This window comes from Notothenia coriiceps, unplaced genomic scaffold (assembly GCF_000735185.1).
Source record: "Notothenia coriiceps isolate Sejong01 unplaced genomic scaffold, NC01 NC01_scaffold00037250, whole genome shotgun sequence".
In the NCBI taxonomy this organism is placed as follows: domain Eukaryota; kingdom Metazoa; phylum Chordata; class Actinopteri; order Perciformes; family Nototheniidae; genus Notothenia; species Notothenia coriiceps.
This window is the reverse complement of record NW_011369951.1, coordinates 16,541,116-16,551,768: the sequence shown is the minus strand read 5'-3', so window position 1 is coordinate 16,551,768 and position 10,653 is coordinate 16,541,116. Positions and strand designations below refer to the sequence as shown.

General features: G+C 40.3%; 2 protein-coding genes across 2 annotated transcripts in view; one reads left to right on the top strand and one right to left on the bottom strand.

The window, feature by feature from the left end:
* Positions 1-3,703: 3,703 nt before the first annotated feature.
* Positions 3,704-8,712, top strand: asah1b (N-acylsphingosine amidohydrolase (acid ceramidase) 1b). Its single transcript, XM_010796530.1, has 14 exons — positions 3,704-3,878; positions 4,033-4,079; positions 4,736-4,826; positions 4,907-4,993; positions 5,092-5,170; positions 5,264-5,338; positions 5,449-5,494; positions 5,596-5,740; positions 5,873-5,927; positions 6,012-6,093; positions 6,723-6,854; positions 7,219-7,342; positions 7,890-7,946; positions 8,039-8,712. The coding sequence occupies exons 1-14, from the start codon at positions 3,810-3,812 to the stop codon at positions 8,126-8,128; spliced, it is 1,179 nt and encodes a 392-aa protein (XP_010794832.1). The 5' UTR covers positions 3,704-3,809; the 3' UTR covers positions 8,129-8,712.
* A 333-nt stretch (positions 8,713-9,045) lies between these two features.
* LOC104967118 (pericentriolar material 1 protein-like) overlaps positions 9,046-10,653 on the bottom strand; it is a 7,429-nt gene continuing 5,821 nt past the window's right edge. The window contains exons 8-9 of the mRNA XM_010796529.1: positions 9,783-9,792; positions 9,046-9,742 (exon numbers count right to left, since the gene is read on the bottom strand). Coding sequence (XP_010794831.1) covers positions 9,673-9,742; positions 9,783-9,792 — 80 coding nt within the window. The 3' untranslated portion in view covers positions 9,046-9,672. The remainder of the gene's footprint in view (positions 9,743-9,782; positions 9,793-10,653) is intronic.

Sequence of the window (10,653 nt, the reverse complement as noted above, 5' to 3'; positions counted from 1 at the left end):
GATACACAGTAGTAAATCTTTGAGCTGATTCATGTGCGAGGTAGATTTATTTAATTGCGACACTAGAACTGATAAAAGAATAGTTTCCACATGTTGTTCAGCATTTGCCGAGACTGAACTCAAAGAGGTGCTTTGGAGGTTTAGCATTTCAATGCTGACAAGGATAACTATATTTCCTAATCTTATTAGCAGCAAGGGCACGATTAAATGTCATATATTAGATTTGTGGGGCTGATAAGGTTTAACAATTCCCTGCAGAAGAAGAGCAGCGCCAGTATTTTGTCTTGGTGCCTGTCACTGCAGCAGGCCAGATGAGACCTGAACCGCCACACCAGATGGAAGGTGACGGTTCTGTGGGACGCAGACCACAGGGGACAGGCAATGACGCCACTGTGTGTGTGTGTGTGTGTGTGTGTGTGTGTGTGTGTGTGTGTGTGTGTGTGTGTGTGTGTGTGTGTGTGTGTGTGTGTGTGTGTGTGTGTGATACAGATAATAATTAAAGAGAAAGAGACGGATAGAGCCTGAGTTTTACTGTAGAGATGAGAATTTTGGTTAACAAATGATCTCTTAACTACGCAGANTCTGCATCATCAGACAGGTTTTTAAGAATATGAGCATGTCCACATTTCCAGGCAGAAGCTGGGATGTTTGGGCGTTTACAATATCCCCTGCTGTGGAAAAAACTCTCTCGCTTGGTACGGATGTTGCTGGGACAGCAGTGGTCGCGTTAACCGAATATATTTTTTAAACAATGACGGAAAAATGTGAAAGCATTTTGACGGAGTAGAACAAACTCGGAACAGCGCCAAAGTTTCCCGACGGGTAATAATGGATTATAACGGATATTTTATGATCCTGTCAAAATGATGAACAGCGAAAAAGTCTAAAGCCACCTCAGTGGGACAGAGAGATATGCTTTGGCCATGGATGACAGCAGTGGGTCAAACTGTGCATTGTCTCTCCACCACTTCAAAAACAATACAGTTTTTGCCAAGAAGGTGAGACTTATTGACAGGGCCAGATATAAATATACTGTCGATGTCTCTAGGTATGTACATGTAGCCCTGTAAATACGATGTTTATGTTCATGTTGTAACCTACTTGCTGCCATTTTGGACAGGTCTCCCTTGAAAAAGAGATCGATGATAACAATGGGACCACCTGGTTAAATAAAGGTTTAAAAAAAAAAAGTATTTAAAAAAAGAAATATTTTTTTTTAAATATTTTTTTTTTAAATCGCGGTAGATTTTGTCAGTCTCACGACGGTATTGGGAAGTTTATTTAACGCGATACCNTCGGTATATCGTTACATCCCTATTAGCTAACAATGACATTATTGTTCTATTAATACAAAGGGAGGTCAGTTGTTCTTTAAAACAGATGGTAGTTAGGGGTACTTTTGACTTAAAGTGGACCTATCATTCTATATTTGAAATATATATTGTAGGGCCATACCTATATAAAACATGTCTGTGAAGTTTTTTTTTCAAAATACCAAACAGTTCCCCCGTTGTAGCCATGCCTCATACTGCTCATACCCCTCTTTTGCAGCCCTGTTAGAGAAACGCGGCTCTTGGGTCCTTAGCTTGATAAAAATAAATAAGAGGAGGCGGAGCTAATGCCTGATCAGAATTCTACCGGAGACGAAGTTAAACTCTGCTGTGATAAAATGTCATCCTGTTCTAAACCACGTCAAGGATTATTTCTGAAACAGTCTGGAGCTCAAATGCTTTTTCTCTTGCAGGTTTATCACAAGGTGAGTTCTTTTTTTATTTCCTGCTTTTTAAACACATGTGCTCTCCAGTGCAGGTTAGCTCTGAGTGTTAGCGAGGCTTGCTAATGTAAACAAAGACGTCAAAANGCTCTCTTGAGGTCATGCCACAGCATCTCAATTGGGTTGAGGTCAGGACTCTGACTGGGCCACTCCAGAAGGCCTATTTTCTTCTGTTGAAGCCATTCTGTCGTTGATTTACTTCTGTGCTTTGGGTCGTTGTCCTGTTGCATCACCCATCTTCTGTTGAGCTTCAATTGGTGGACAGATGGCCTTAAGTTCTCCAGCAAAATGTCTTGATAAACTTGAGAATTCATTTTTCCGTGGATGATGGCAATCTGTCCAGGCCCTGAGGCAGCAAAGCAGCCCCAAACCATGATGCTCCCTCCACCATACTTCACAGTTGGGATGAGGTTTTGATGTTGGTGTGCTGTGCCTTTTTTTCTCCACACATAGCGTTGTGTGTTTCTTCCAAACAACTCAACTTTGGTTTCATCCGTCCACAGAATATTTTGCCAGTAGTGCTGTGGAACATCCAGGTGCTCTTTTGCAAACTTCAAACGTGCAGCAATGTTTTTTCTGGACAGCAGTGGCTTCCTCCATTTTATGACCAACTTATGCAGAAATCCAGGTAATTCCAAAGGGTTCACATACTTTTTCTTGCAACTGTAGATATAGATTTTCATTTTTTCTGACATAGATATAGATATTCATTTTTATTGATATATATCTACTGTCTATGTATAATGTACTATTGTTTCTTCATTTTTCAACTTATTAAAATAGCTGAGTAGTAGGCCTGCACAATCTGCTTCTGCTTCTCTATCATATAGACCATTAGTGTTTTTTTATATNCAGAGGCCTATTTGTAAAGTGGGGGGACACAGATGGGATTTCGAAAAGTGTCACGGTTAAACTCCTTGTGAAGTGGTGAGGTGCCGCTCCACATTGCTTTCCTTCCCGACTGCAATGCTGTAAATGATTTTGGTTTCAGTTGTGTGTGTGTGAGCAGGCCCGGATTGGCCATCGGGACTTTTCCCGGTGGGCCGCTGCCTTTGGTGGGCCGCTGGCTCTGACATTGGTGGGCCGTGGACTTTCACAGCGCCGCTGCGCCCGGTACCACACCCGCCGCCGCAAACACCCGCCGTTGCGAGGCTCCAGCGGATCCGGCGCTGTGAAAGTCCACCGCCGTTGCGAGTCTCCGGCTGTAACAGTCCACTAACGCCCGCGAGGACCCAGGTTCGATTCCGGCCTGAGGTCCAAAAAATAAAATTAAAAAATAAATTAAAAAAACTCCCGTTCATCGCGTCCATTCGCGACCCACCTATCACATCTCTACGCCCCACCAGTGGGGCGCGCCCCACACTTTGAGAAACGCTGGGTTATGGCATGGGTTATGGCTATGGTTATGGCCAGAGTCCTTATCTCTCTCTAGGGCTCTGGTTATGGCTAGAAAGGATCCGTCTTGTGTAAATATGACGTCACGTTCTCGTTGTAACTCGTTGTAATCGGCGCGGCTCGGAAACACATCTACAGCAGTAACATGCAACATGTACATTAATGCAGCAGCAATATTAATAGAGAAACATCAGACATAATAGTAAAACACTGAAAGGGAACATTTTATTGCACCAGGAGCTATCTTGGGACTTTTACTGCGACAACGTTGACTTGCCTGTGAATACAAAATAAACCATAGTGTTGGTGATCTACCGTGTTGTCATTCTTCTTTTAACAGCAAGACCGCTAACACCCTATTTCAACAATCACACTCCCTGTAATTTACATAATTAATAGATAGTTTAGCTTCTCACCATCATTTACTGTGGCCCACTAAAGGCTGCCTGCCAAACGTAAACATTCAGCCACGTGACTTGCAAACTCTCGCGAGAGTTTTACACAAGACGGATCCTTTCTAGCCATAACCCGGCTGTAGCTGGACCATATTGGGATAAAAGGCAGGTCGCTGTCACGAGGTAAACAGAAGCAGCTTCCGCAGTGAACTGAACAGGCAACAGTTTGAGTGAAATCCTCCAAAATGGGGCACTTTACTTTTCTTATTTTTGCGGCTTTATTGTCCGTGTTATCTGCCCAATTTATCCCACCGGTAAGTGACATTTCTGCATAATCATTGTCCTGTTTAACACATGTATTCGACAAGCCTAGATGTGTTATTTAACTCACGTTACTTTGATTTAGGTTTCTACTCTGAAGTCACACAGAAACCTTTTATATTTAATTTAAATGTGTTTTTTTTACAGTATACAGAAGACTGTCGGGCAGACATGTATCCACCAAACGGTCCCACGTAAGTGATTTAGTCTGTAAAGAAGTCCACTGTTAAACCAGACCTGTTATTGACTCACGGATTTGTTTTGCAACGCTTATCTTGGTATCCATGAACGCAGAATTATACCTGTACTCTGCTACCTTCACTTGCCTCTTGTAAATCTAATTGTCAAAATCAAACAGCTGGGATCAAAATATGCTGCAATTGAAAAGTATTCAACGTGCTGGAGAATGTGGGATGCATTATTCCAATAAATGATAAAAATGTATAAAGTTCCCCATCTCCAATTGCTTTTATTTAGTAGTTAGTCCAAAATATAAATATACAATGATATGAGATCTACTGTTTTTAATAAATGCAAAAAGCAATAAATCAACTCATCTGAGAAACTGAAAAAAGGAAATGACGGGGATTTTTGTGATCAATGAATGGCTAAATGATTGAAATGCTTGTTAGTTTTCAGCTATTTGTTTCCACACTTAGATTAAACCAGGATTCAACTAAAACGGGCCTGTCAGCCTTCAGCGGCTGCATGTTACCTCCACATGCATTACATTTCAAATGAATTCAAACACCGATAAATAAACCCTGTCTACTCGGTGATGTAGTGAGTTGGATGTAATCAATTGTATCGTCGGGCTTCAGTAGTGTGACAGCTTTCCTTTTTTAATCAGGTTCAAAGGAGCCGTCAGCTGGTACACTGTGGACCTCGACTCACCGCCCAGCAAGAGATGGACGACTCTAATTACTGACAAGAAAACAGATGTAAGAGCGCTGTCAAGTACTTTATATCACTCTCACAGAAATATCCCTTGTTTTTTTAACATTTGATCTCTTCTTTAAAGCTGGTCAACATGATTCAGGCCATCAGAGACTTGGCTAATGCTTTTGTTCCGAGTGGGAGGCTGGTAGAGCTGGTGGACGTTACGCTGGTGAGTTATTTCTCTCTGAAATGCTTTCCTTAGAATAACTGCTATATTTGTATTGTATTGAAGGCTTTATGACTGCAGTGTGTTATTATGTTCTGCAGCCTATTATGGCGGACACATTCCCAAAGCCTTTTGGTGAGGAAATGAAAGGAATCGCAGAGGCTTCAGGGGTTCCTCTTGGTAAGAAAACACACATTCATCCTATTAAATCACTGCTTTTTAAAAAGTCCCATTGACCTCTGCCCTTTTGCTTTCTTCATTTTTAAAATATAGGTGAAGTTGTCTTGTTCAACATCTTCTATGAGGTGTTCACTGTGTGCACATCAGTTGTAGCAGAAGACAAAAATGGTGGGTCATTAAGAGAAATTGATGATTTAACTAGTTTTTCCTTATCTTACAAACTACTAGAATAATTCTATATTGGTACTGAAATGCTTTTGGGATTTGCACTCCTATAGGGAACCTCATCCATGGCAGAAATCTGGATTTTGGATTATTTATGGGGTAAGTAAACACCCCATTACACATTTTAAGCTTGATCGTCCTGATGTTGTAAAAAGAAGAAAAACAACCTCTCATGAGACGGGACTGATTCCTCTTCACAGCTGGGACATGAAAAACAAGTCGTGGATCATTAGTGAGAAGCTGAAGCCTCTGGTGGTCAACCTCGACTTCAAGAGAAATAATCAGACAGTCTTCAAGTCTACAAACTTCGCTGGATATGTTGGCATGCTGACTGGCATCAAGCCTGTAAGTCAATTCGTCTTAGAACTTGAGATTTAAAATGCGTTAAACATTATTAATATCCAACAATATTTTCTGGGTTGGATATACTCCCTGCTCACTGGATGTAAGAAACATATTTGTCTTCTCTTTCCCTAGCACTTGTTCACTCTCACTATGAACGAGCGCTTCAGCCTGGATGGAGGATACATTGGTGAGTGATTATCTGTTTTGCATTTAGAGATGAGGTCTCTGTTTTGTTTGCTTCTTGTCGTCATCTAAATGTGTTCACATGCAGGAATCCTGGAGTGGATCTTGGGAAAGAGAGATGGGATGTGGATGAGCTTCCTCACTCGCTCAGTTCTGGAAAAGGCCAACAGGTATTCAGACTCGGAAAGAATACCTTTATTCGGCCCACAAAGGGGGAATCCTCTTTTGATACTTAAAGGAACATTGTGGAGTTTTTGGCTACTGTTGTTGCAGAGTGTTATATATGTGTTACCACTAACAGGCCACTAGTGTTAGTATCTTGAGTTCTAGCTGTTTGGTATAACCATTCAACACAATCAAAACAGTATTGATATCTACAGTACGTCTGATGAGAGTAATGATTATAATCTAAGCGGCACAGGATAACCATTTTTAAAAATAAAAAGCTTTAATCCCTTTTTGAGGCAACATTTTCTTTAATTAAATAGTATTCTATTCTCTATATAAGAGAAAAAGATTCAAGAAGAGTAAAATAAATTGATAAAAATAAGCACAATTTGACTTAATGACAATATTGCACTTACAATGAATGTAATATGAATGTATTACACTGCAATCTGAGGGCATAGTCCCATGTTTAATATTTAATACATGTTCAAAACTATGGTTTAAAAAGAACTAACCGTTAAAGCAGGATTTCTCTGGATGCAGACTTTGAGCATAAAGACTGAATATCTCTTCTCTGTGTCGAGTGATGAAGGCTCTGCACCAACATTGAGTGTTTTCCCGTTCTCTCCAGCTATGAGGAAGCCAAAATGCTCCTGGCTCAGACCAAGCTGCTGGCTCCCGCGTACTTCATCCTGGGAGGAAACCAGACGGGCCAGGGCTGCATCATCACCCGCTCCAGGCTGCTCAGCATCGATATTCTGGAGTGAGTACTGGAGCTTACTCCGTGATTGGAAAGCATTTAATGTCAACTATTAAAGTTTGTCTGCATTCCTGAATAGGGATTAACATTTTGAATGCTTAATCACTGCAAACGTTTGGATTCAAAATACAGGCAGATGTATCAGAACATAATGAAATGAGATGAAATGCAGTCATTTTCCATGAATTGTGCCTTTTATGTCTAGTTTTTTTGTGCCAGTGGATCAAAGTTAGTTTTTTCTTGCGCAATTAGGAACTGATGACCGCTTTGGTTTCAGATCATCTGATTAAAACTATTTCACGTGTTTTTCCTTGTGAAGCTGCATGTCACATGTCGAGTTATTTTTTATTTCATTGTTGTATTTCAGGATTGACCTGAAGCTGGGCCGTTGGTACGTCTTGGAGACAAACTACGATCACTGGAAGGAGCCTCTGTTCCTGGACGACCGCAGAACTCCTGCCATGAAGTGCATGAACCAGACCACGCAGACAGTGAGTGTTTCAGATCTTAGTACTAGTAGTTCGCCAAATAAATGACATATAGCATAGTTTGTCATAAAAATTGGAAATAGGGTAGCCATCCTAGGTAAGCATGTGACCCAGGTTCATTCTGACCCACAGCCCATTCCTGTCCATCTTCCGATGTGCTATCAAAGGAATAAAAAATAAAAAAGGGAAATAAATTCCTAGTGTAGCTTGCCTTAAAAATGTCTGCGTATTTTGCATAGAATGCCATAAGTAATTTCATTGTTTTATTATTTTACAAAACATGTCATACATTTCCTACAAGAATCAAAGTACAGTATGCTATAACATTTTTAGAAAAAGTAATTTTAGTGTATAATAAAAATATCACGCTGTGTGCCATAAAATGTCACAATCCTCGAAAAGTCAAAGCATAGTATGATTTTATTTAAAAAAAAAAAAAAAAAAAATTCCAGATGATAAATCTCCATCATGCTAGTCTTGTGATTTAAGTCACATTCCTGTTTGATCAAAGTCATGAGACACTTTTTGATCTCTTTTTTGTTTTTCTTAGAATATCACACTGAAGACCATGTATGATGTCCTCTCAACCAAACCAATGCTGAACAAGGTGAGTCTTTTTAAATAACGTGTTTCTGTTTATGAATGAAATGCAAACAGAATTGCTTCAGTGTAACTAACTTTTCTTATCGTGTTTCTCAGTTGACGACGTACACAACGCTGATGCAGGTGTCTGAGGGTTCGCTGGAGTCGTACATCCGCAACTGTCCAAACCCCTGCATGCCCTGGTAACACTCGACCCCTGAACCCAGATCAGTTTGTGGATAACTCAAGAGGGGAGGCTGTGATGCTCAGCTGATCTCGGGTCACAAGTTGAGGTTGCTCCTTTTTAACTATTGCACAGATGTCAAATCAAATAAACCAAAGTTTGTCGTTACGTTTTTCTGATGATTTAGGAATCCTTAAAGCTTTGATAAAAAGACTTGATCCTTAATTTTTTGCCGTTAGGGGAAATTGATAGAGCGAATCAAACTTGTATAAATATTTTCCCTCGCATAGTTTTTAGTGTAATTATGTGGTATGAGTGCATGTGCATCTCAACATGGGCGTAGGACCCCGGAGATAAACGCTTGTTAATTAAATGAATGCAAACTATTCATCCGTTTTGTTTGATGCCTCGACTGTAGCCCACTCACCAGCTTGTGCCTCCACACCGTGACCCTGATTTAGTCTTATTTTGCACAGGTTGCCAGTTAAAATGTCAAGAACTAACTTACAGGTACTGAGACCACTGATACTGACTAATGTACCTCAAAGGTGTCCTTCACTGTATTTGTTTTTTAAAAGATGGTTAATAAAATGATTCTGAAATTTAATTTTCTACTTGCATTTCTGGTGTTTTTAAATTTGTGAGCGTGATATATTATTTTCAATAGGGCTGCATCCAATTCATATTTTAATTGACATCTTACGAATATTTCCCCCATTAATCAATAAATCGTTTTGTCCATAAAATGAGAAACAATTTCCTAGAGGACGCAAGGATGACTTCAGATGTTCAAAACCCAGAAAGTATTATTAAGGATTACTATCTTCTAGGAACAGAAACGCAACAAATGTCACATTTTAGAAGCTGGATCTTTGCTTTTTGACAAATGATTAATAGATCATTGAAATTGTGGCAAACGTTTTCAATACACACATCATTCTTTAAAGTTCCAGCATTTTATTATTTCAAACTTATTACTTTAGTCAACATTTTAATTACATGGAAATCAATGGAGGGAAAACAGAACAGTATATAAAGATGTGTTAACAGGGATAAAATGTAAACCTAAGCTTTGAGCTCTGACGAAGGAAAAAGTGTTCAAGCTGGGGAAAGGAATCGCTCTGATCAGCCGGGCTACAACTGAACTTCAATCCTTCTGTCAGCTCTGTATCATTAGGAGTCAAGTGCAGAAAGACGAGCCGTGTAACAACAAGGCCAAGACAAAAAAACACTTAAAACCAAATCACAATACATGTTGAATCCCAGAACCAAGGAGACTAAGGCGAATCTGAACAGGAGTTTAAGGACTATAAAGATTCAGACAGAGGCTTAACTGTCAATCATCAGCAGCATAAAGACCACCCCCTCCCCAGATCACCCACAAATCACAATAAACATTCGGGAATAAAATAAACTAAGTGTTGATTATTTGTAGTTTTATCCGTTGTGTGTCAAGAGTCACAGCTAACTTGTAACAGATATTTTGAGCCTTCGCTCGTTAAAACTAACAGATAGAGAATCAACAACCGTACATCCAGAATAGATTGAGGGTGCAAGCATAGTGTTGCTAAAAACAAACAGTAGATTTAGAGACATCTGTAAAAATCTTTACACGCTCTGGGCTCCGACAGTGTCTGAAAAACAAGAGAAAACATCATTTACTCTCACAGGGTTTCACTCATTATGTACAAACACACATTCCTGCATGGATGTAAACATGGCAACAAGAAACAGTGTGTTCAACTCAGCTTTAATGCTTACCTGGTTCCTTCAGGGCCTGCGGGTTTCCCACCAGCCCCGTCAGCGATTCAGTGTTCCCGTTGAGGATCTCTACTGACAGGCTGTTATTCTGCTGCTCCTCCACTATCCTCTTCTGCAGTTCCTCCTGACGGGACAGCACGCAGCGTATCATGAGACAAAGAGGCTTCACAGTGGATTACACACCTTTACTTATCAGTCACTTAAAGAGCATCTTGCAGGTTGTTGTTTTTTCTACATTTATGTTTAAACTTGCTTGAAAATTACAATTAAAAAAGTGAATGTAGGATTTGATATGTTTTACGAGACATAAGGGCAGGAATTCAGACGGAAAGGAGCAATTTTGAGCTCTGCTCTTAAAAACGGCTTTTTTTTAAGGTCATACGTCAAACGCGTCATATTACATCACAAAGGGGAAACATCTCCGCTCTCTGACCGCGGGTATAGTTAGTAATTGCGTTGAGTTGAGCGGTTGTGTTTTAGTGAGCTGGTATTTTTCGGTAGTTTTACATTGTATTTCACCATTTGTAATCATGGTGCAGTATTGTGTTTGTGCAGGTTGCACAAATACCAGCCTGTCAGGACATCGAGTCCACAGTAAAAAGGACCGGAGCTAGCGTTCGTTCCTGGGTGCGTTGTGCATCCACCTCCCTGCAGCACATACTCTCCACAGCTTTATCAGGAAGCCGTATTACATTTCTCTCCCCCCCCTTCGCTGCATCAAGCCATTTACAACGACATATCGGGATACCCAAAACAGAGTACATCGTCGTGGTCGGCTGAAGGACTC

What these genes read in the sequence shown, in the direction of transcription:
- asah1b (XM_010796530.1), top strand. Translation starts at nt 3,810, where the DNA reads ATGGGGCACTTTACTTTTCTTATTTTTGCGGCTTTATTGTCCGTGTTA. An exon ending in CTGCCCAATTTATCCCACCG is followed by an intron (nt 3,879 to 4,032) that starts GTAAGTGACATT and finishes TTTTTTTTACAG; the next exon opens with TATACAGAAGACTGTCGGGC. An exon ending in TGCTGACTGGCATCAAGCCT is followed by an intron (nt 5,741 to 5,872) that starts GTAAGTCAATTC and finishes CTCTTTCCCTAG; the next exon opens with CACTTGTTCACTCTCACTAT.